General features: G+C 47.6%; 1 protein-coding gene across 15 annotated transcripts in view; it reads left to right on the top strand.

Moving 5' to 3' along the window:
• Nucleotides 1-25,056, top strand: part of TCF7L2 (transcription factor 7 like 2) — a 195,930-nt gene extending 170,874 nt beyond the window's left edge. For 2 of the 15 annotated variants that reach the window (XM_065893828.1, XM_065893830.1), the window contains 10 exons: nt 932-1,064; nt 3,567-3,669; nt 5,671-5,757; nt 10,733-10,858; nt 11,413-11,572; nt 11,972-12,079; nt 16,998-17,046; nt 17,645-17,695; nt 19,024-19,096; nt 24,651-25,056. In XM_065893828.1, the coding sequence (XP_065749900.1) occupies nt 932-1,064; nt 3,567-3,669; nt 5,671-5,757; nt 10,733-10,858; nt 11,413-11,572; nt 11,972-12,079; nt 16,998-17,046; nt 17,645-17,695; nt 19,024-19,096; nt 24,651-25,056 (1,296 nt within the window). Of the gene's footprint in view, nt 1-931; nt 1,065-3,566; nt 3,670-5,670; nt 5,758-10,717; nt 10,859-11,412; nt 11,573-11,971; nt 12,080-16,997; nt 17,047-17,644; nt 17,696-19,023; nt 19,097-19,714; nt 19,788-24,650 lie in introns of those variants that run through there. The other 13 variants (XM_065893829.1, XM_065893833.1, XM_065893835.1 and 10 more) reach the window with 9 other exon arrangements.
• The last annotated feature ends 220 nt before the right edge of the window (nt 25,057-25,276 follow it).

Here is a 25,276-nt window from a genome sequence, read left to right as displayed (position 1 = left end):
CCCAGTAGTTCGCTTGTTTCAGCTTAAGTTTTTCTTTGTGATCTTGCTGGGCTGAGTTATAGCGTCTCATAGTGGACCGGGGAGGGGGTGGTGGAGACTGGGGTGGGGGAAGGAGCAGAAGATAATTTGGGAAGGTCTGGTCATTGCAACTAGGAAAGTCTTTAAAATGGTTTTCTTTTTATTTTTTTCTCCTCTCCACCTAGCAACTCTTCCCAGACGTAGAAATGCCTTGTACTTTGTTTTCTAGAACTGCCCATTTGTAAAATGCGTACATACCTTTTATTAGCCCAATTCATCACCATCCAGTTAATCTGTTAGCGTTCCCCGCGACTTCCTAATGAGATTCCTCACGAACCTGGGATGCTGTATGTGCATAAAACATGCAGGTGCTCGCCTGGCAGTGTAGAGCTTTCTGGTAAAGTTCACACTCCCAACCAGACCGTGAGTGAGGCTTTTCATCCTATCCTGGCTGTCTGTAAAGGACTGTAGTTTGCCCACTGGTTCTAAGGGGCCAGGAGGGGTTCAGAGCCTGGGGTGGTGGATAAGGAGGCTGGGTGGGTGGGATTAGGGCCCTGCCAGGTTTCTTGTAACCAAGGGTTTCCCTAGCCGGTCCCCTGTGAAGCCTGCCTGCCTCCTGAAGGTCCCTCCCCGTGGGCCCTGGGGTAGGAGATTCCCCGCCACCTGCAAGAACACAGTAGGAAGCCAGGCCCAGGGGGGAGGTAAAGACTGAGGCGCACCTACCCAGAGAGCGGAATCACAGCTGTCTGGTATTTTAGTACATGGACCAGGGCGGTGGGCGGAGTTGACTGCGTCTTACAAAGTCCAGGTTTGGGAGGGCGTGGGGAGTGGTCAGGGCATCCTGAGGGTCGGGAGTCCTGGGCTGTCGGAACTGGCGTGACGGTGTCCTCCTCTGTTCTTTCCCTCCCCACAGTCGAACAAAGTACCGGTTGTGCAGCATCCTCACCATGTCCACCCTCTCACGCCTCTCATCACGTACAGCAATGAACACTTCACGCCGGGAAACCCACCTCCACACTTACCAGCTGACGTAGACCCCAAAACAGGTAGGCTGAGTGCTTGGGTGCAAAGAGAGTGTGCTGGTCTCAGGGCCACCAGAGGACCCGCTGGGGAGGGATGTTGACTTGGGGACTGGCTGCAGTGGTGATGGAGAGGCTCTCGTTCCTCTCCCGGATATTGACAAGGAAGCCCTTCAGGGAGGCCAGAGCCTGGTGAGGGAGTGGATCTCTCCTTCCCTTTGGAGGAGTCCATTTGCAGCTCTAAGGATCTCTTTAGAGCTCCGGGTACGCCTGCAGGGGCTGTGTTGGGGACCTGGCTGTGAGTCACTGGGTGATTCTTAGGAGTGGCTTATAACTCCAAGAGCCTCAAACAGACTCGGAGGCAGTAATAGTTTTGGAGGCATGTCATGGACTCCTCCTCAGCTCCTTGGGAGTGTAAGATCCCCAACAGCGTGTTTCCCTGAAGCCCCAGTTCCTTGGTGGCTAAGGGACTATAGTCACTTGACGATGACTTGGTGCAGCCTCGAGGGACCACATCACTGGGTTCTGCATTCTGTTTGCTGATTTCTTTGAGTTCTTTCTCCCCTGAAATACCCTAGGTATTTATTATCAAGCCCGTTTTGCAGATGGGAAGACCCAAGTCCAACATGGTTTCCTCATTGCATCACGGAACAGGCAGAAGATGCCACATTACTCCAGCTTTTATACGTGTCCCTCCTTTCCACCCCACGTGCTTTTTCCCTAAAGAGGAGAGAGGGAGAAGGCGAGGTTACTTATAGCTCCCCTGCAACAAGATATAAAACAAGGCGGGGTGGTCTTGGGAGAGCAGCTAAGGCCAAGGGTGTATCTTTCTGGCTGGGCGATGCACTGGCTGGGGTTGGTTTCTCTTCCCAGCTAGTTAATTACAAGGATGGATTCAGAATGGCTATTCCCATGTCACTTTGTCGGAGGGAATTGTTTGGTGTTGAGCTGAGGTAGACTGCCTGTTCAGGCCGCCTTGGCTGCCCCTGAATGAAGCCACACATGAGCTGGCTTTCACCAGCTTCTGAGCCCCCTTTGTGCTCGTGGGGGACCGAGCCTGGTGCTTGGCCTGCTGGAGGAGGCTGCCAGCCGGCCCCAGGCTCCACGAGTGAATGGCAGCTTCAACGTCTCATTTAAATAATGGTAGTACAGGGAATAGCTTTTAAATGGTTATCGTAAAGCATATGATTAACGTCTGCGGACTGTTTACTTTTCCTCCGCAAATGTTCTTTCAAGTGTGCGAATGGCTCGGTGTAGGGTCCAAGCCCAGCTAATCTGTTTGGTTTTTGTAATAGAGAGAAAGCAATGTCTGCATGAAAATGTCACCCAGGGAGGCTTAATTTACAGATTAAAAGCTTCCTGAAAGAATTAAAAAAAAAATGAAATAGTTTTCATCCGCGAACAGGCAGCTCATGCCCTTCAATACTGTTTCAATTCTGAGGAATTGTTCATTTTGCTTCCCACTTGAGCTGCGTGGGTCTGCTCCTCTGGGTCCAAATTGCTCCCAGCGCTCTTGATTTCTAAGGATCGATTGCAGGATGTGTCCCTGTGGAATTAATAAGTGTACGGTGGCACAGGCCTTCAGAACTCACTCCTCAGCCCCCGTGGTCCAGCAGTACCCAGTCAGCGGGTGGGTTAACTCACGCAGGCAACTTGGTCCTCTAGAAAACCAGGCTCTAGAACTGAGTGGACCAGGCCTCCAACATCTCCTGGTCTGTTCAGTTCAGATTCTGCCTTGGATAAGATGCCAAGGCATTGTGTGAGTGTCTCCTACAGCTCATCTTCAAAGTGGAGTTGGACACATTTAAACAGAATTAACTTTTTTGAAAGAAGGCACGGGTAACCTTTCAAAAGCCATAACTCGAAAAGTATATTAGAAACCGGAGGAGTAACTCATGTAGGTAAGTCATTAGAATTAAAAGGAAAGAGGGAAGGGACAAGTTGTGAGGACAAAGGGATTTAATATTACTTGATCCCCTACTATGTGCCAACCCTTTTAGATTTTTTCTTTTTTTTTGGGGGGGTACGCGGGCCCCTCACTGTTGTGGCCTCTCGCGTTGCGGAGCACAGGCTACGGACGCGCAGGCTCAGCAGCCATGGCTCACGGGCCCAGCCGCTCCGCGGCATGTGGGATCTTCCCCGACCGGGGCACGAACCCGTGTCCTCTGCATCGGCAGGCGGACTCTCAACCACTGCGCCACCAGGCAAGCCCTCTTTTTTTTTTTTTTTCAATTCAAATAATCATACCAATCGCATAAGGCAGAAATACCCAAGCTGGCATTTTCTGAGTTTGTCTGCATTTAGCCAGTGTATGATCCGTCTAGAGTGAGAGAAACTTTTCAAGCTGCGGCAGAGGGATAATGAGATGAAACTTACCGACAAGTTCTTAGGATCAGAATCGTGAAAAGAACCTCATGCTAGGATTACAGAGGCAATGTCTCCCTTTATCCTTTACCTTTTCCCATCACCTGACAGTTTCTCTTTCCTTCTCTCCCTCTCTTGTACCTAAAATTCTGCTTCTTCTCTCAGGAATCCCACGGCCTCCGCACCCTCCAGATATATCTCCGTATTACCCGCTATCGCCCGGCGCTGTAGGACAAATCCCCCATCCGCTAGGATGGTTAGTACCACAGTAAGGAGTTCCATTTTTTAATTTCCTTTTTTGCTTCTCACATGGGCACATGCTTATTATTTATTCTGTGCATGTATGTTTGTGTTCGCAGAAGACAGAGTTGGGGAGGGAGGGCAGTGGGTGGGAGGTCATGGGGAAGTTGCTTGCTGAAGTGCCCTGTGGAAAAGCAGGCAAGTCAGTAGCCATTCAGGTGGATGACGTAAGAAAAAGGCTGTTGATACTTGGCGCTCTGAACCCATGGTCCCCAAAGGCCCTAGGTTCTTCTCTGTGAACAAAGGTACCCATAAGGTACTTTGGGAATTGCAGAAGACTCCGAGGGCTTCTCCCCTGTGAAGCTGATCATGGCTCTTCTGCTGGTGGCAGCCCAAACTGGAGTCCTGTCATTGGATTGAGGCAGCAGGGGAGTGGGTACAGGCACAGCCTAGTTTTGAAATCTGGGGGTGGGAGTGGGGGGTTATAACTCCACCCCCCATCCCAACCATCACTCCCAAGATTGACAACCACAGTGGAAATTTGTGTCTATTGAGAAGCTCCATGTTACTCAACCAGCATCTCTCTGAGAGTCTTTGCATGTGGAGTGCTTCATCTAATTTTGAGGGGAGCGGGCGGGGCAGCTGGAATCCTCACTCCGGCATGTGGGGCCTTCCTGTCAACCCTAGGTCCTGGCAGCGCCCAGATCATCAAACTGCCTTTTACAATTTGTCTTCCTGTCGCCCGGGCTTGCTTTTATAGTACCACCCGTTAACCTTGCTTAGTTAACTTTAAAAAATGTGTGTGTTTTAAAAATCACAGTAGAAAGGCCTTTAATGTCGTAAGAATTCTGTGTGTGTGTGTTTGTGTACATGTGTGTAATATGTGTTTTATGGGGCTGCGCTTTCGTATATATATTTCTCCGCGTTTATCGGTGATCTCTACTCTTTAAAAAACACAGGACAATTTGTTGAATCTTAACAGGAATAATTCCTGGTAAAACTCTCAAGTTTGGGTCTTGGGGAAGACATACTTTTATAGCCTTAAAGAAGATACAGTTTTGGAGGGGTTCACCTCCTCTCCCCCAGTTCTACCCTGATTTTCTCTAGCTGAGCATATTCTACACTTTAAAAACAAACAAACAACAAAAAAACCCGTCTTGTATTATGCAGTAGCTGTGCTAAATACCAGCCCTGGGCCGAGTTTCTGTTTATTTTTTGCTCCTTAGTCTTGTTAGGGAGGGTGGACGTGGATGGGAATGTGTGTCCTATTTCTTCTTCAGTGGGTGGGACCATGCCTCCCATAGTCCTCAGTCATCACTTGCCCCGTTCGGCTGATAGAGAGAGATTTGAAGGATAGATAAAAAGGAATAGCCAACTCAGACAACCCTCTGTCAGAAAAAGTTGTGTGTCTTTCATGAGGATGCTACTTTGCATGTTGCTGTATTTTTTAATTATTGTAATGAGGTGTGATTGTCTATTGGTTACCCACAATTCTTCTTGGGGACTCTCCCCCCGGTAACTCTTGTCAACACTTGTTAATTTGACAAAAGGCTACAAATTAAGCTCTGTTAATTTAATGTTTTCTCACCGAGATCTAAATACTGAAAGAGGCCCAAAGCGCAACTGAAGTCCTTTGATTCACTGTACTTTATTTTGGTATAAATTTACATTCATTATTGTTTTCCTTTGGATGTGTAGCCCTCAATTAGTGTGATGGCTCCATTAAAGCAAGCGAGACTTCGCCTTTAATTATTACAACAAAACACCTAGTTTCAGCTTGGGGAGAGGGTCTCTATTGACATAAGCAAAGGTTATAAAATTTAATTAGCCATTCCTATCAGATTTATGGTATTCAAATTGTTCTGTGTTTCTTCCCTTTGATCCTTCCTGTACAATCCCCAAGATTTTTGTTCTGAGAAAATGAGAATAAAGCTTACTGTGCAGAGAGAACTTTTCCTTTTTTCTTCTTTTCCTTTTCCCCACCTCCGCCCCTGTTTGCATGCTCTCACTGTGTACCCCCTCTTTGTAGGCAAGGTCAGCCAGTGTACCCCATCACGACAGGAGGATTCCGTCACCCCTACCCCACAGCTCTGACTGTCAACGCTTCCATGTCCAGGTGAGTTCCAAGAAAGAGGGCGTTCAACCAAGGCCATGGGTCACTTCTCAGAAAGTTCTCTAGATGCTTCCAGACCATCCAGGGACTGCTGCCACGTGTAGTTCTAAGGGTATAAGATCCACAGTGCGTTAGGCTTTCCTCCTAGAAAATACTGAAAAATTGCCCTGAACTTCCCAGGTAGATGATGGCAGAATTTTGAGGTTGAAATTCTGAGTCAATATATTTCAAAAAAAAAAAAAAAAAGGAAAACTTAAGAAGGCAGGAAGAAGTAATTAGGACGTGTAGAGCTTTTTAAAGTGTTACTTCTCTGTTGCCCTAAACCTGGTAAGAAAGGAAAGGGTTCAGGTAAGTTTATTATTATACAGAGAAGAATTGGAGGAAAGGTTATCAGTCTTTTCAAAGCTCCAGACTCTTAAGCATCAATAAGAAAGGACACCCTACTCCCCCGCCAACCCAAACACACCTCTCTCTGAAGTAGCAGTGTCCGGTAGAAATAGAAGGTGGGCCTTATATATAGGGAATATACATAGGGGAGCAGCCACATTTTTTCAAAGGAGGAGAAAACAAAACCCAGACAATTATTTTTCATGATATATTTTATTCCACCTAATAGAGGCAAAATATTATTCATTCTGACATGCTATCACTGTAAAGCAACTATTAATGAGGTTTTACCTTTTCTGTACTTAGTGTTTTGAAATCTGCTGTGTATTTCACGCGTGCGCCATATTTCAGTTTGGCCTGGACACAGTTCAGGGGCTTAGCAGCCACATACGGCCGGTGGGGACCACGTTGGCCTGTGTAGCGCTAATAAGTGTTTGCAAGTTAAAAAGTCATACGCGTGTGTACATTCACATATCTTTCAGCATATAAATGTATATATAATACATACACACATATACCTGCATACGTGTACCTAGATCTTTCTAATCCCCATGTTCTCCTTTTCCCCCTTCTAATTAATTCTGGCTAATTTTTCAGCAACTGCTAGTTTATTTACAAACGGGTTGGCAGCAGTATGTTTAAGTAGTCACTAATTGCTCCTAATGATAGTTTTATTTTCTGTTCATCTGATTTTCAGTCAAGTTAATTAAATCGGTGGAGGTTTAGACTTTCCTGATGGGCTGCAACAACTAATCCGTTTTGAGGATGGCACCTAATTAAATCAGCATGAACATGGCAGAGATGCCATCCCCCAAGCTCTTCCCCCAAGCTCTGTAGCCAGCACGAGGACCCAAGACCAGGGGAAGGGTTGGAAGGCAGGCCAAGATGCTTCTTTTCCTACCTACAAAACAGTGATTTTGGTGGAGGAAAGAGTAAGAACCACAGTCGTTAAGAAACACCAACTGTAGCATCTCTAACGTTTGTAATTATGCCATGGGTATCATGGAGCTAATAAAGATCCATGTCCCATACGTGATAAATCATCTCAATTTCTAAATCCACACCAGTATCGGTTAGGCAGGAAAATGCTTGTGGGTCCTCTTCTCCAGTGAGAAGAGGAAGGTTATCCTCATTAAATGATGTCATCACAGCCTCGCAAAGCCTGGGAACGAATAGGGAGCCTCCCAGGAGGAGAGCTGCTTCTGAGCACCTTGTAATCCACAGCTCACCCTCCTCCGAAGCAGCGTGCATAGAACGCATTGGTTTTCGTGTTTGTTCCTTCGGTGCGTTCCAGAGGTTAAAAGCGGTGCAGTAATCGTAGGATAGGGATTGAGGTTAAGCTTATCGATTGAATTATCATTAGGAGGTTAGCCAATGATTTCGAGGTGAGCATGGGGTGGAGGAAAGAAAGGGAACGGTGGGAGGGAAGTTTAGGGGGCTCGAGGTGCAGGGGGGAGGCGGCCGATTCCCCAGGTAGGCCTTATGAAAGGCAGCTAGTTAAAAAGAGTATACAGCAAATTAAATACATTATTGTGGTAATGGGGCGACAGAAGTATGGGTCTATTATACTTATGGCAGTTACAGGGAATGTAGGCAGCTTGCCCTGTTCCACAACACCCTTTGATATTCATTCTCTTCGGCAGCGGGGCCAGGGCTTCTCAGAATTAAGTGATGGGTCATTATACTTTAAACACCATGGAGAAGCCTAGATTGGCAATTAAACAGCTCTTGCTGACACTCACTTGTGCCACCCTGTGACCCCCTTTAGATTGAGATGTTGGAGCTCCGGGCCCTCAGCCTGCTAAATTGGCGCAAGGCTCTTCTCCTGACGAGAGCGGGCTCTGAAATCCGCCGGCTTCAAAGGGAGAGAGATCATGTATAAACCATAATGTGGGTGCACCGTGGCTCACAAAAAATAAGGCAGGAAGAGATGAAATGTTACAAGTGCAAGGGGGGAAATGAGAGAATAATGACAAACCTAATGCGGCTCAAAGCTGGCTTGTTGCACAGGAAAACGCATCCCACTGCTCGTGCATGAAATCAAGGCCTGCAGATGGTAGCCAGTTAACAGAAGCGTGTCAACAGTGAAGGAAAGTGAGAGTGAGGAAGGCAGAAGCCCCTGAGACAGCCAGAAACAAAAGTTAGTTGTCCTTAAGAAGTTAAGGTTCATCATTATATTCTGGCTTGGAGCCATGAAAGCAGATGGGGGGATATAACGAGCGGCTTGGAATTTTTAGGGTGTTTACTGCATTGCATGAGATAGTTGTCTGCAGAAAGGAATTTCTTTACGCGAAGGTATGCGTATAGCCCATACACACACACTCACACACACACACACACACTTATAACACACATACATCTCTTCCTCTGCTATACATTTCTCAGGTATAGGAATATGTATGTAGGTATGTGAACTTGGAAGTGTTTGGTCTTCATGGCTACACCGGAAATCTTTCCCCACCCCAGAATGTACTCAAATTGTGGTGTCTCCCTGTGGTGTTTGGTGTACACACACACACACACACACACACACACACACACACACACACACACACACACACAGTTTTTATCCCCCCCCACCCCCACCCCATACACATATTCTCATTCAGCAGGAAGGGAACATATGTATTTGAGGAATGTCAAGCCTTTAAAATTCACAGTAAAAGCTGCCGCTCCACCCACCGCTTCACCCAAGGGCTTCGAAGAACACATGTTCTTAACTTATGTTTTCTCGGAGACCTTCGAGCTCTGGGAAGGAACAGGGTGTAACTTGGGAACCCAAGTGCCTCCCAAGGCTTTACTTCTCAATTTTGGGGGCGTGGGATTGGAAGTTCTTTTTTTTTTTTTTCTGTCTCTTATTTTCTCGCTCTTTCTCAGGGTTTTTCTTTTCTTTTTCTTGACACCCTAAAAGAACTCGCATGGTTCTTATGAAAAAACCATGCCATTGTTACCAAACTTTGATACTGACTTAAACTGGGAAAGGTAGCCATGGGAGAGGGGCCACATCAGGGTAGAAATTCTGAGTCAAATGTCCACTCTGCTTCTGGGCCCCCTTCAAAAATCTGCATGATTCATTGATATTTTCTCTGTTGATCGATGCAGTCAGTTAGGACTTTAATTTTTCATAATTTTTCAAATGAACGTTTGCTGCATTCTTTTGGTAAAATGGAAGCTACTTTCATTTCCAGTCCATATATGAAAAGAACCTTGTAGATAAGTACAGGATCCTTGTGAAATAACTGTCACAGCAAAGTCTCATTAGCACCTCAGTGCCCAGCAGAATTAGCTTCCTAAAGAACAGGTGCTCATTCCCTGGGGGGTACATGGGGTTGTTGTGGTTTGGATTTATTCTGAAAGCAACAGTTGCTTGATCTGGGATCCCCCCTTCACCTGAACTTGAGTGATCTCGCGTGGTCTTGCCAGGGCGGAACCTGGGGGTCCTCCGTTTTGTTTTCTTTGGGGGAATCTCCCCTTGTAGTCCCTCACCCCACTTTTCTCTATAGTAGTATTCGTTCCTTTAAGAGGGTGGTTCTTCTAACCCAGAACAAATCATGGTGACTCTAAGCATATCAGAAAATGCGAGAGCTGTTTGTCGGATCCCGTTGTCAGTTTGCAGATGGACCCAGAGCATTTTAAAATTAGCTCTGTTCGTCCTGGCTAGTTTGCATGGTTGAGAAATGCCAATTCACGGCCTAAACTGTGTCTGAAAAAACTTTCCTAAGAATAAACAGTATTAGAGGAAAAAACACAAACTTCTCTTTTCTTTGTTAACAATTCTGATCATCATTTATAAGGCCTTTCAATGCATAGGCAGTGTTTTAAGTAAAAGTAATTTAGGAGCCCTAGAATTTTAGAGTGGGAAAGGATATACAGATCAGAATTCAAAGCTTTATTTGTGGGTGTGTGTGTAAAATACTGCTTTGGGTCATCTTTGATACAAACTTATTTAAAACGTCCGTGGCCTGTGTTGAGAACCAGATAGGAACTATTTGGATGTCCCCCATCTTTCTGCCTCACTCTCTCCCATTCCTGTCAAGGCGATGGGGGGGCACAGCAGCAAAAGAGAAATAAAAATATTACTGCACTCCCATCCACAGGATGAGGCCTAACGAGGCATACGCAGCGTTGTTAAGGAATGTGTGGATGCTTCAGCCGCGCGAATATTTTATTTAGCTGTCTACGTGCAACCAAAGATCTCACCTTTTATCCTGGTGCCGATTGGGACTTAGGAAATAGTCTTCTTAGATGTCACTAATAATGTCCCCCCAAACCTGTGATCTCCAGCAGGTAGCCCAAGCCTCCTTTTCCACCCAAGTATATGGGCTGAACTTGTCTTTTGCTAGAGATGTTAAAAATCGTAATGTCTCATGTCAGTAGCAATAATGAAGGGGGAGATTGGCTTTAATGACATTATAAGAATCATTATGTTTAATTTATTGCTAATTAATGCTGACAGGCTTCATATGCCTTGAGTTGCTTTCATGTGGGTGTTACGTGCTGTTTCTTTTTCTTTTTTTTTAATTGTGTGTACACATCCCTCCCCATTCATTCATTTTGATTCTGACAATTTACACAGCTTTCTGTCTTCTAGGTTCCCTCCCCATATGGTCCCACCACATCATACTCTACACACGACCGGCATTCCCCACCCGGCCATAGTCACGCCGACAGTCAAACAGGAATCTTCCCAGAGTGACGTCGGCTCACTCCACAGCGCGTAAGTGTCCTCCTTCCAATCAGTTTCTCTTTTGCCGCGTGTTTAGCCGGTGGCTCCTGGGTGGTGGCGCTGTGTCCAAGGCTGGCTGCGCTGGTGTGACTCCAGGAAACACCCAGCTTCACAAAGAGGGAGACACGCACCATGCGGGGCTTCACGGCTGGCGCCCACCGCGGGGGAGAGAACACAACTCTTTCTTTGTGTCCTCGGACGGACTGGGATTTGCAGCCCCTTCCCCGTCCCTGACCCCTCTCCGTCCTGCGGGCATGAGAGACACCAGCTGAGATGGAAACGGCCACAGTGTGCTTCCCCCTCCAGCTTGGGACAGTTGTATATTTGTGAGCCTTGAGGAAGTGATAACAAAATCTCTCACCCCTCCACCCGCCTCCCCAACCTGTTTTTGTGCCATTTTCCAGGATGGAGAAGACCCAAAGTGGGAGTGCGCTTCTCCTTCCAAACTGCTAGGGTATTGAGGCGGTGAGGAGGTGGGCTTTCTGCTGCCGAGGAACCTTGCGATTGTTTATTGGGTGGTGTCTGTCTCTTTTGTCTCCATCCAGAAAGCATCAGGACTCCAAAAAGGAAGAAGAAAAGAAGAAGCCCCACATAAAGAAACCTCTTAACGCATTCATGTTGTATATGAAGGAAATGAGAGCAAAGGTTGTAGCCGAGTGCACATTGAAAGAAAGTGCAGCCATCAACCAGATCCTGGGCCGAAGGGTAGGTGGCTCCCCCGCTGGGAGAAGAGGGCCAGAATAGGACGCAGTGGGTGGGCTGGCACCTGTCCCTGTCCCCACTGCTTTGGAGAGTCCCTTCCCTTTAGCCACTCTGAGTCCTTCCATGGCCAGCGTGGAGTTGGGACCAGTAGCCCAGCACTCGAGTGAGGTTCGGAACGGCCACAGCCTGGCCTTCCCCACCTGCAGAGAGAGCGAGAATAGAACAACATAGGCAGAAAGCCAGGTTCTGGCTGAGCCCTCCTGTTAGTGCCGGGCCCCTGCAGACTGTTGGCACCTGCCGATGACAGCATTTCTGCTGGAAGCGCTCTCTATGCCCCAGCCACGGTGTGGTTTGTGACGATTCTGCATCTCTCTCTCTCTCCCCCCACTGTGTCCCCTCCAGTGGCACGCACTGTCCAGAGAAGAGCAAGCGAAATACTACGAGCTGGCCCGGAAGGAGCGACAGCTTCACATGCAGCTGTACCCCGGCTGGTCCGCACGGGATAACTATGTAGGTGGTTGCTTTTTCTCAGGACTAGAGTCTGTAGAGATGTATTGGTTGTCCATCTGGACAAAGGGAACACAACCTGCCAACACAAGTCAGGCCTCAGTTACCATTCGGTCTGCCCAGTCCTGGGACCGTTAGCATCTTACCCGAGCACCAGATTGGAGGATTTTGTCTGGCTTCCTGTAGGGCTCCCATCAGCATGGGATGGTTCCTCAAGGAAGAGGGATGAGGCTCCAGCTCAGGGGACCCGTGGGGTCAGTTTAGGGCTGTTCACACCTTCTTACCGATGTCTTTGAAGAGACGTGGCTCCAGGTATACACCCAGTGAGGCTTGTGTGCTTCTCGGCAGTGAGGGTGGCCTTGCAGAGAAGACCAGGGGGTAGGGGTCGAGGGAGAGCGTTTACTTCCTCACAGCTGTGTTAGCAGGGCCTTCACCCTTAAGAGGGAAAAATGAAACGGTTGCCTTAGGCTGTGGTACAGTAGAAGTTGGAAGCCTAGTTCATCCTGAGAGGGGCATGATGGAAATATCCCTGAAAGTAGCCAGTAGAAGTCATCCTTTGGCAGGATGGATGAAGTGGCTCAGGGCCCAACAGGGTAGGGAGAAAGTGTGTGTGTTCCTGGGCTCTCTTTGTTGGCTGCAGCATTTGCCTAATTTCCTCCCGCGGGTTTTAGAAAACACTGTAGGGTTGTTGTCTTTACTAATCACAGTGATAGCGACACTCAGGGTTCTTCTCTTCCCGTAAACTGGCTCTCGTCCGTTCTTTCTTATTTTGTATTTTGCCCAGGAGCTCAAGTTCTGGGCCAGCTCTCCTCGCTAAATGGATGAAATGTCTCTTATTTTGCCTCATACTTTATTACGTGGCATTTGGTTTCATGAAGTGATTTTTACCATCCGCTCTTTCTTCGGGGAAAAACAAAACCTGTCTTAATGCCGGTAGCAGCCTTCTCCTCCCAGTTCGTTCTTGTCAGTGGCACAGAGCCGTGGGTGATTCTTCTACCCAGCAGTGCTCCCTGACCTAGCTCTACCCTGGCCGTCATCCGTGGTGAGGAAACTCTCTGTGTATGTGGCTTGAGATCCACTCATCTACCGCTGATTGTGAACTTACTGTGTACACAGGGTGTGGAGATTCAGAGTTCAATCAGAACTCTCTCAGAACTTAGCAGCCATCAGGAAGTCACAGACATCTGCGTGGATATGTGGGTCCTGAGTGAGGGCTGTCTTCTGCTTGCTCTGAGTAGCAGTTTTCATCACTTTTTAGTCTCATCCCTATAAACACACGCTCGCTTCTCTGCTCTTTGCCACGTGGATGGGGGAGGACCGAGACGCCCGTGTCTCCCTCACTGCTGCCAGCCATATCCCCGTAGGTCCCATGCCTTTAGCTGGTAGCACTAGACTGTATTCCTCCTGGGAGCAGAAACAGGAATCAGTGCTGGGACCTCTCAGTGGCACCTTGTCACTCACACATGGTCAGACACAGGGTCTTAACTGCTTGGGACCTTTCCATTTGTCCTCAGCATGTGTGCAGTGGGGAAGCCTTTCTTCTGGAGCTGAAAGGAAGAGGATAAGAAAGTTAATGCTCTCCCACAGGCTTGCTGCTTGCCCTCACCTGACCTCGAGGTGGAGATAGCCAACAGCAGGCAGGCTCCGCAGCCTCCGCGTGTACAGCCATCTCGTTTCAGGACAGCTTTGCTCTCCTGGTTTCGGGTCAGAAGTTCTTAGAGTTCATCTCCAGCTTCTCCCTGCTACAGACCCAATTCTTTGAGTAATCTAGAATGGCACCACAGAGAGGAATTCAGCTACACTATAGGTATCCTATCCCCAGTAGACATTTTGGGTCATAGTAGGGCCTTCACGTACAGCTGTGCAGGGCGTGCACTGTACAACTTTAGAGTGTGCCATTTACACTACGGTCGATGTGTGTGGCGCCCCCTGGAGTTGTGCTGGGTGAAACCTCCACAAAGGTACAAAGCTGACTTTGTTAGAGCTTCGACAGAATGCTGCCTTGGACTTCCCTGGAGTCAGGCAAGGTATTGCCCAAGGTTTTTTGTGTAGTGCTTTCTAGGTTTCAGAAGATTCACGAGACGCTTGAAATGACTTTAGCTCAATTTTACATTTGGATAAGGTTTGGTATAATAGGGGAACCCCTGAAAAGACTTGAGAGAAAGTTTAGAGGTAGATCTGGATTTGGGGCTCTAGGAGCTTTACCTCTTGTAAGGGGTTCTGTCAGATTCCTTTATCAGTGGTTCATTACACATGAGTTTGAACACACACAGCCCTCCTTTCCTCCCTCCCTCCCTCTCCTTCCTTTCTTCCCCCTCCTTCCCTCCCTCCTCCCCTCCCCCAGGAAATGGTCTGTGGAACAAGAATTAGAGTTAAACTGTTTATAGATTTGATTGTGCTGGGAACTTGTTAGTATTCTTTTTAAACTGACTTGAAATAGAAGCTTCTGTAAATTACTTTGGGTACTGTAAAGTTCACAAGGTTCTTGTAGAAAAACTTTTCTCAGCTAATCACCTTATCCCTCTTTCACGTTCCTGCTTTTCCAGCCCAGTGGTGACAGAAGCCTTTATACACTATTGTAGCAAAATAGAGTTGAGTAAAACAGTCACATTTGGGTTGTTGGACTTGGTACGTTCTGGAACACAAGAAGAAACATTTTGGTCCCATGGTGATATCTAACCCGTGGCCTTGTAACAGAAGTTATTGCCTTTCTAGCTCTTCTCCTTTAGGTTAACGAGATAAATCCCAGGCCATTTGCATATCTTGAGCCCCGAGATAATGGGATAGCCGCTTCCCTTGAAATGCATCTCCCCCTTCACTGCTTAGTGTTTATTTCTTCATGTCCTCTTCCGATTAAAACACAGTCCCTGGGGCTTCCCTGGTGGTGCAGTGGTTGAGAGTCCGCCTGCCAATGCAGGAGACACTGGTTCGTGCCCCGGTCCGGGAGGATCCCACGTGCTGCGGAGCGGCTGGGCCCATGAGCCATGGCCGCTGGCCCGCGTACCACAAAAAAAAAAAAAAAAACACAGTCCCTGTCCTCTAGAAGCCTTTGGTCTAAATGATCATTTCCTCAGCCATGAACATCTTAGTTATGTGTCCTAAACAGACAGCTTCCCAGGGGTAGCGGATATGTTCACCTGCCTTTCAGAACATATTGCAGGAGATTGGAAATGGGTGAGGCCTGTATTACAGATGACCGGGAAGCCCTTGGCTACATGGATGCTGACACCACCTGGAGTTGAACTGTTTCTGTGCCCCACTTGAGATTTTCTTTCAGGTTCCTAAATAAACTGAAACTAGACCCTCCTGCCTGTTCCAAGATGGCCAGGTGGTACTTTGCTCCTGACACAGGAGAGACACAGACATGAAGATGGGCCGCTGGGGTTCATGAGAAAGCACACGAACTCCTTTTTTTTACCTGGATGCCAAGGAACATGAAATGTTTCCGATGGAAACACTGAACTGAAGGCCCGTAGAGATCTCCCAAGAGGCGCAGGCCCCCAGATCTGAGAGGCTTTCTCTAGAACCGTTGGTTCTCAGCCCTCAGCTGGATCTGAAGCTCAGTGGCATCTCCGCCTTGGGGTTCTCCTTACAGGGCCTTATGGGTTCTCGAGTTTTCTGCCAGTGGCTGTTCTTGTCTCTTCTTGAGTTGACGTCAACATACCCTGAGAACTTTTAGGCAAAGCTTAATATTTAGGTATTCTGAAACGAATAGACATGTCAGACCACCAGTTCCTTTTGTTTGTGACGCTTCATATATACCAGGCAGCTAATTCCTATGGATGGGACTGGAGCTAACGGGGTGAGGGAGAACTAGCTTCAGATCTGGAAGGGGGCGGTTACCTCTACAGAGTTCTTCCCTACTCCCATTCCAACTCCACAGACGGGAACAGACCGTCAAGGTATCAGGGAGGGTCAGATTGGAGAATGAATCACTGCATGCAGTGTATCACCCGTAATCCATTGAGCGCCTTCCTCGGAGGGCAAGGCAGTAAATAGGCAGGCAGTGTAGCCTGGCGGATAAGGGCTATGGAGCCAAGATCGCCCGGGTTCCCATCATGTGGCCCCATCATCGGCAGCTCTGTCGTCTCAGCAGAGTGCATGCCCTCCTCTGTGCTCCAGTGTCCTTGTCTGTAAAATTGGAATGATGCTCACACCTGGTGTATAGGATTGTGTGAGGATAAATGAGTCACTAGGAATAGCACACTTAGAATCATGTCTGGCACATAGTATGTGATCAGTAAATGGTAGCTGTTATTACTAAGAGTATTATAGTCGTTACGAAAGTGGAAAATGACGAGAGCCGGATGTTCCCCTTTTTGGATGTCCACTTGGCGGTTTGAAAAGCAGCTCAGATGGTTTCTGGCTCTGTTTCACCTTTTTTCTCCCCTTCAGTCGTTAAAACCAAGGCCCACGCTACAGTGCCAAGAAAATCCTGTACTGAGGCTTTTATGTTTTGATTCCGAATGAGGACCATTTGGCCTTAATAAGAGATTTGCGTGGGGCAAGGAGGCTCTCACAGCCATCTCAATATCGTTCATTTTCCCCCAGGCTCTTGGGCCACTTCCAACCCTGTTTCTCCACACCTCCCTGAATCTTCGCCGTCCAGTTCTCCTCTCCCCTTTTATGGATGCTCGGGGTCAGGCTTGAGGATGGACATAGACGTATCGTGAAAGAGGTCTTTCCTCTTTGTCCTGCTGATCCCTTCTCTTCTGCTGGGCGCGCGTTCCTTCAGCTGGAGCACAGTTGAAGGGCGCTTGGATTAAAGGTGGGTGGGGGGTGGGAAAACACTCAGGAGCCCGTGCGGATGGAGATGGCAGCCAGTGCCTCTCCTCCTGCCTCCTTTCCAGGTGAGCCCAGGCGCCCTCCTCCCATCTGCTTCCTGAAATAATTCCCTGTGTTTCATCTGTTCATCATCTAGGGGAAGAAGAAGAAGAGGAAAAGGGACAAGCAGCCCGGGGAGACCAATGGTAAGTTTGAATAAGCAGGATGGAGAAAGGGAGCGGTACTCTGAGGACCACTCTTTTATGTCAGGCTTCTATCTGGGGGAGGCAGGAGAAATTCAAGGCCAGGACATTGTTGCTGGGGTGGGGGGGGACCCATCTTAGCCAGCCTTTTTGTTTATGCATTTTAATTAATTGCTTCATGACTGCCCTTTTAAAGCTAGTAACATTCATTGTTGCATGAAAAGCACATTGTTAAGTCTAGTGGAATGTGTTTTAAAATAACTGCAGAGCCTGTAAGTGGAGAGCGGTAGGCATGCCTAGGCGGGGATTTATACAGTCTGCTTATTTTGTATGTGTCTGAGTAGGGAGAAGGAGGGGGCTAGGGGAGCAGAAGGGGTGTGTGCGAGTGTTTGATATTAACTGGGCCGTTCCTGAATGTTCTGATGCATGCCTTTACAGTGGTCAATTGCACCCAATTTAAATTAAGGAGGTTTGTCATTCTCTAGAAGAAATTAGAAATACTGCATAGGCAATCTCAGAGGTCCCTTCGAGAAGGCCAGGCTTTTACAAACAACGACAAAAACATTTTGAAGGCTTTGTATAATTTGTTCTTTTTTTTCAGAACACAGCGAATGTTTCCTAAATCCTTGCCTTTCACTTCCTCCGATTACAGGTGCTAATGTCATTTTGAGTCATTAAAATAGTTGATAAACTGTTTTTTTAATTTTTCTTGCCATTATAGTTTTATTAACATGAAACACGTATGACCTTTGAACATTCTTTAAAATGACCATCTACACGGTTTCGTATGTTTCGGTAGATTTTTTTTTCAGTTGCTTTTGTTGTTTTTTTGAATTTAATTTAACTTCTGCTTTGTTTATTTATTTTTCCCGTAACAGTTGTTTAAGCCATGATGACAGTGATTTAGAGTTGAACTAACTGTGCAAATTGAATATGCAGTATTTCTTTAAAAGAGACTGGTAAAAAAAAAAAAAAAAAAAAAACAGAAACCAACAACAACAACAAAATGGAAGGAATTCAGTAATAAACCTCCTTAATCTAATGGCATTTTTTTCATCGCTCCCACTAAGTTTTCTCACGCAAGCATGCATCCGCAGTATGATTTTTTTTCCTTTGCTTTTTTTTATTTTAGTTTTTTTTCCTTCCTTTTGCTTTTCTGCTCATAACTTGCAAATCCACTAGCATTTCACTGACTGTACCTGCTTAAATGCTGCTGTGAGCTTCCAACTAACTCTTAACAGCTCATTCACACAGCCTGTTGACCTTTATCTGTTCCTCTCTTAATATTAATGAAAATAGATTTACAAAAAGAAAATATGAACATTCCAAAAGCTGCAATATCCCAGTACCACAACCCCTTTCTTTCTTTATTTCTTTCTGTTTTGTTTCGTTTTGTTCTGTTTTTATTTGTAGTTTTTTTTTTCTTTTTTAAACTGTTGTACTCTGAGAAGAAAAAAGCATGTGACAAACTTAATTCCCTCCTTTGCTTTATTTTCTTCTTTAAGCAAAACAAATTGAGAGAGAGAGAGAGAGAGAGAAAAAAACAAAAAGCAGAACCAAAAGAGGAAAAACATTTAAAACTTAGTTCTTCAGTATCTAACTTCCCTTTATCAGTTCAAACCAAATCGGAGAGACAGTCCTTAAAGAAGGGATACTGCAGCTTTATTTGCAACAGCTAATTTCACAAGTTGAATAAGAATGTGATTTTTTTTACCTTTTTTTTTTAATTAAAGAAAGTTAAAAACGAAAGTCAATATTATGTAATTAGTAACCAGGTCATTGATTTATTCCCTTTTTTATTTTTATTTTTTTCTTATTTGTATCTTTCTCTTCCCCCCTCCTCTCTCCTTCCCTCTCTCCCTCCCTCCCTCCCTCTCTCTCTCTCTCTCTCTCCTCTCCCTTCTCTCCCTCTCCCTCTCCCTCTCTCCCACGTCCTCCTCTTCCTCCTCTTCTGCTCGCTTCTCTCTTGAACTCATTCAGACCTGAGCGCTCCTAAGAAATGCCGAGCGCGCTTTGGCCTTGATCAACAGAATAACTGGTGCGGCCCTTGCAGGTGTGTATAGATTTCCCAGATTCGCTGTGCTGGTTTGCAGCTGGTCTATTTGGTCCTTTCCCCCCTTCTCTGGCCTGTTGCTTTGTAGCTCTGTGTGTGGATCTTAGGAGACAGGAGGGCGCGGGACACTGCTCTGTGAGGGACGTGCTTGTCCTCCTCGCTGCTGCTAGCCAAAATGCCACTGTAAAACAGCATCACTCGTGCCTCCTCGGGTCAGCGACAGCAAACCCCAGCGCGCCCCCTCCCAGGGAATGTTGCCTGCCAGCCCCTTCCTCCCGACAGCCCAGGATGGGGGCTCAGTGACATCCATCGTAAGCCTGGCCTAGGTAGAAGCAAATAACGTCACCTTTTCCCCTCCTCTTCTCTCTCTGTTTTTATTTTTTCCTTGTTGTTTTTTGGTTTCTGGTTGTTGTTTTTTTCTTTGTGTTTTATCGTTTTATTTTATTTTTTTTCTTTTGATGCATAGAAGTCCTTTCCTTTCATGTCCTTGGTGAGGGAAGACAGTCAAATAGAACCGAGGTGATAGCGAAGACAAGTCAGCTGTAGCTGAGATTTCACATCCAACTGAGCACGACCCACCATTGTGTTGTATTTTTTGTGTTTACCTTATGCTAACAGATGCAAATACTCCAAAGAAGTGTCGGGCACTGTTCGGGCTTGACCGACAGACTTTATGGTGCAAACCGTGCAGGTATATTCCCTACTGCGAGGCCTTTGGGAAAAATCAAAGCATTCTGTCCTTCTGGTACCTTAGTGTGTCAATATATTTTGACCTCATTCCTATCTCCTTCCCTGCTGGCATCAATGACTAATGATCCTCATTCTTCAAAATTTCCTTGCTAATTTTATGCCGTGTCCTCTCCCTACTTTTCTCTTTCTCTCTTTCCCCTGCTCTTACAAGTAACATATCCCTGGTGGTAGGACCTAGACCACAGCCCTCACAGACCAGGACGGGCACTTATCCTTTTGCTTTGAAAGCCAGCATTCTGGAACTGGCCCGGCCCTGTCAATGCTTCCGTGGCACGTCTGCAGGACAGAGAGAGTGCCACCATGTCCCGAGGTTTCAATGAGCTCAAATTGGCAGCAGTAGCATTCCCATGCACTTGGAGTCCAGACACTTGGAGAAGGGCTCTGGGGCAGGCTTTTTTTGGTTTCGTTTTGTTTTTTTGTTTGTTTTCTGTTTCAAAACCACGTCTCTGGACAGAGGAGCTTGGTTAGCTGACATTGTTTTACAGTGCTGGAAAGAAGCGTGGCATTGAACGGCATGCACCAGCTACAGGGCTGCAAGCAGTGAGTCGTGCAGTCACGTACTGCAGTGCTGGTAGCCTGCAGAATGAAAAATATATATCTATACATATATTTAGAGAGACAGAGAGAGCACTGGTTCCAAAGTGAATCAGGAGAGTCCAAATTAAACGCCTGTGTTCCACCTGCAGGTTCCATCCAACCTGTAATTTCAGGGAAGGTGAAGGTGTAGGTACTTCCTTCTTGGTGGAGGGATACCAACTAGTTCCTGTCTCATTTCCTTTCCTTTAATGACCACCTTTGGTTAAATTTGTTGTTTCTTTGTTCTGATACAAGCAGTCTTTGAATTTGGAATATTATGATGGTAGGTATCTCAACACCCAAACACGCTCCCCTGTCTGTAGTGCCTCCCTTGTCACGTGTCCCTCTCCTCCACGCCCTGCCATGTGTTCCGTGTTTAGACGTTAGCTCAGATGTCCATTCCATTACGTGCATGCCCACCAGTCTCCTGTGTCTCTTCCCCCTCCCCTGACGCCTAACGAGACATGGGCGAAGTGCCTCGCGTTGAGCAAGCGTTGAGGGGAGAGAGGGCCCGAGAGTCTGTCTTGACAGAGGCTGCCCTCCACAGGCGACCCTCATGCCCATTGATGGAGGACCGGGGGGCCTTGGGTGCACGTCCAGCAGGAGAGGGACCCCCCCGCCCCACCCATTCTATGAGTTGACAGTGCCCACGGAGGTGACAGGTGGCCTTGCCACACAGTCCCGGGGTCTTGTCTGTGCAACAGAAAAGAGTTTCACGATGCAGTTGGTGGAGGGTGTTAGGCATTTCATTAGGGCTGGCCTGGAAGATGGGAACTCTGCCGACCCTATCTAGGCGGTGAATTTGTGTCAGATTTTTCTTTGCGTTGAGTGGGAAGTTAATTAGCTACGGAATCCTGCTCTGAGACGCCTGCCGTGGTGAAGGGTTAGCTGATCGCAATGCCCACTCCTAAGGGAGGATTTCCCACGCTCTGTAGAAACACATGGCCGACACCATCGTACGCCCCTCGCAATGTGCTTTTTTGCCTGGTTTGTGTATTTTATTGGTGGGAGGTGAGTGGTGGCTTATGAGTCCCTTTTTCTGCTTTGGAAGCAGGTAACTGCAAGTTAGACTTGGCACTTTGGGGGATGAAAGTTAATCATGACCAACATTGACCAGACAGACAGTCCTTTCTCACACCCAGCTGCACCTTGCTTAAAGCGGAGTGTGGAACCTTCCTCAGAAACGAGAATTTTCATGACATTTTTACAGAACAAAAACAAATCACCCCAAGCCTTCGGAGCTGCTTCATCAACATGGTTCTCTACAGTGCAGCTTGGGGGCGGGGGGGGGGGGCGGGCAGCTGTCAGTGTGGCAGCGCAGGTGCTCAGAGGTCCTTCCTCTTTCCCGCCTCAGCACCCTTAGACCTTCCGTGGTGGCCCTTCTTCCTCTGTTGGGGATATCGATTCGTACTCTAAAAGCTTTAGCAGATGCGTTTCTGCTCCTTTAAGTGCCTAATTCCAAAATAGGGTCAGGAAGAGCTCTTACTTTCCTTTCAGAGTGAATCCATAAGAAGCTAAAAATGGATTTTTAAGGGGCCACCCCTTGCTGGGAGATGGAGCGTAGGTGGGGGAGGGTAAGAGAATGGGGTTTGTCCCTTTTTCCCTCAATGTTTCTTCTTGACTTTGCCAGGATCTAGCTTGATGCTAAATCAGTAAGTGCTTAAAAAAAAAAAAGTTGCAAAACGAGGCATTTTCTGGCCTGTCCGAAATGGACGTGTTCCACTGCCGTCTGCTCCGCCACCTCTTAGAAGGAGCGGTCGCCCTGTCAACATAGTCTTCGTGTACCGTGTTCAGATGCCCCCACTCATCCCCACAACCACGGAAACTTCCTATCATGAGGAGGGCAGGAGGGGGGAGGGGCGCACCAGAAACGCTCCTAGCCAATCAGGGCTCCTCACTCCCTGCGCAGGGTTTCTAATTTTATTTGACATTTGAGGACATTTTAACAAGATTCTGTTTTGAGCCCACCAAGTTGCTTTTCCCATCTTTTTCACTCTGCCCTAATATAGCATGGAACGCTGCTGGATGTCATTCCCTTGTTTCCTGTTATTTTTTCCCCTCTTTCTCTCATTTGTCCCTGTCTTCTCTCCCATTTGTCCCTGTTGCTTTCTCAGTTTTGCTTATGCCCCCCACCCCACCCCCTTTCTTCTCCCATTTTTAAAATGCATGGACATAGTTTTTTGAGCATGTTTTGATCTGCAGGCTAAGGTGGTTTAAAACTCTGAGAGGCTTAATTATTTGTCTTGAGTTTCTGGGACGGGAGCAGAACCCACAGTCTATTTCAGTCTATCCCAGAGGAGGAAAAGGAACCTTGTCAAATTGAAGGTGAAGGAGGGCGCTGCCCTTGCTTTCCTAGAGTTCCTTCGGACCCAGAGCAGGGATGGACAGACCCTGAGGCCACCAGTCCAGTGGGTCTTGGCCTCTGGGAGTCAGGAAGGGCTGAGCATGTGACTTTTCACCCCCCCCTCCCCCTCCCTCCTGCCATCTTGCGGAGTCCACACCTCACGCACCGAGGGGCATCATCAGACAGCTCTGGGGCACAGAACCAAGGAGGAACTCGTTACACCCATTTCCTTTCAAAGGCCAGTGACATCTGACAGTGGTTGCCTTCAACCAGGCAGCATCTTAGTTGCTTTCCCATGACCGGAAGCCAGCCGGCGCTTACAGACAGAGCGTTATCAGCTGTAGTTCTGACTATTTCTCCTTAGATCAGCACATTCCCTGTATCTGCATTACTTTTATAGCACGTGTGGGGTTGATCGCCAGGATCACTCTTCCTACCAAATATTATCCCATCAGACTGGGATGAATAACAGGAGAAGCTTTGAGGTCACACGCTTAATGTCTTGAATTCATGTCCCCAACTTTAGATGATAAGCAAGAGAGGCTCTGAAATTCTCATTCCTATTTCTTACATAAACAGGAAATGGAGAGGGGAGATTCTCGTTTTGGTGCAGGGCAAAATTAGTCTTTCTGGTTTAAACCCTAATCCTGACGACCCCCATTCAACAAGGTCCATGCTGTGATTCCCTGGCACTTCTTCTTTGTCATCACTTCCTTGTGACAGGCTGTACCCTCCATTCACTGGCCCCGGCATGTGGACCAGGGCAGGATGCCCCTCCATCCCATCCTCACTGTCTCTCCTCCTAGCCTTCTCACTATGGGGTGGGGGAGGGGAAGACCCCAAATCTTAAAAAAAAAAAAAAAATCAAGTTTGAATCATAATTTAATCCACAACCTGTAGGCCATACAACCAGTTATTCTCGTTCCTTTGGATCATTTTCTGTTTTTCTTATTCTTCCCCCTCCCCCACCTTTGTTTATCCTCTTCTACCTGTTTTTTGGTGGTTTTTTTGTTTTGGTTTTTTATTTTTTGTTTTGGTTCTCTTTTTGAGTTTATTTGGTTTTCTTTTCGTTCCCCCCACCCCTCCCCCCCCACCCCCACCCCGATTCTGACCTCTCTTGATTTGGTGTGGTTCTTAACAGACAAGCCCGAGAACTCTCTGGGCGCCAGCAGCCTCTGGTGTTGGTGGTGGTGGTGGTGGTGGTGGTGGTGGTGGTGGTGGTGATGGTGGTAATGGTGGTGATGGTGGTGATGGTGACGGGTTAAAACCTTTAAGCCTCTTGCTAGCACTGCCTTCAGCTCTGTGGGCTCAACGGTCAGCATTTTAAGAGTTTCAGATTGATACGAGGCGCCTGGGGTGGGAGCTCTGTCTTTCTCTTTCTCTCTCTCTCTCTCACACACACACACACACACACACACTCACACACACCCAATTGGCGGGGTAGGGATGGTAGTGGTGGAAATGGAGGAGGGTGGTTATGATGGGGAGTGAGGGCGTGTCTAAGCCAAAAGAGAAATAACAAACTTTTGAGTTCATCTCAGTTTGCACGTAGCCACCTTCTGGCAAATCAGTGCCGCCGTCTACAGGTGGTACCCTTTCGCTTGCTGGCTTATATTTGGGCACGGGTGGGGCGCTGGGTATTTAGTGGGGGCAGGGGAAGCAGGTAGGTAGGGAGTTCTGTGGTCTGACATGCTTGGTTTGCTGGAGCAGGCTTAGCTCAGTGAGCGCGGCACCCCAGCGTGACTGTAATCGTCCCCTGGCCGCTGGGCCTGCCTCCGCAGGGCATCCGCTAGGTGACGTCACCTCGGCTCTGAGCGTTAGAGAACTCTCTCCCGTGGCATCTTTGCCCTTTATTCACAGATAACTCTCTTCCCCTGTTTCTAGGAGAAAAAAAAAGTGCGTTCGCTACATACAAGGTGAAGGCAGCTGCCTCAGTCCACCCTCTTCAGATGGAAGCTTACTAGACTCGCCTCCTTCCTCCCCCAACCTGCTAGGCTCCCCTCCCCAAGACGCCAAGTCACAGACTGAGCAGACCCAGCCTCTCTCGCTGTCCCTGAAGCCCGATCCCCTGGCCCACCTGCCCATGATGCCTCCGCCGCCCGCCCTTCTGCTTGCCGAGGCCGCCCACGGCAAGGCCCCCGCCCTCTGTGCCAACGGGGCCCTGGACCTGCCTCCCGCCATCCCTCCCTCATCTCTGGCGCAGCCGTCGACATCTTCCTTACATTCCCACGGCTCTCTGGCCGGGACGCAGCCGCAGCCGCTCTCCCTCGTCACCAAGTCTTTAGAATAGCTTTACCTTCCTCAGCTCCGGTTGCTCTTTTGTGGAGTGTTGCGTTCTGCTTTTCTTTATTTCCCGCGCCCCCTTCTGCCAGGTTTTTGTGTTGTCCTCTTTTCCGTTTGTGCCACGTGGCTACATTAGTTAATGTTTATCGAGTTCATTGGTCAATATTTGACCCATTCTTATTTCAATTTCTCCTTTTAAATATGTAGATGAGAGAAGAACCTCATGA

Source organism: Phocoena phocoena, chromosome 16, assembly GCF_963924675.1.
Source record: "Phocoena phocoena chromosome 16, mPhoPho1.1, whole genome shotgun sequence".
NCBI classification, from domain to species: domain Eukaryota; kingdom Metazoa; phylum Chordata; class Mammalia; order Artiodactyla; family Phocoenidae; genus Phocoena; species Phocoena phocoena.
This window is presented reverse-complemented; position numbering and strand designations above follow the sequence as displayed.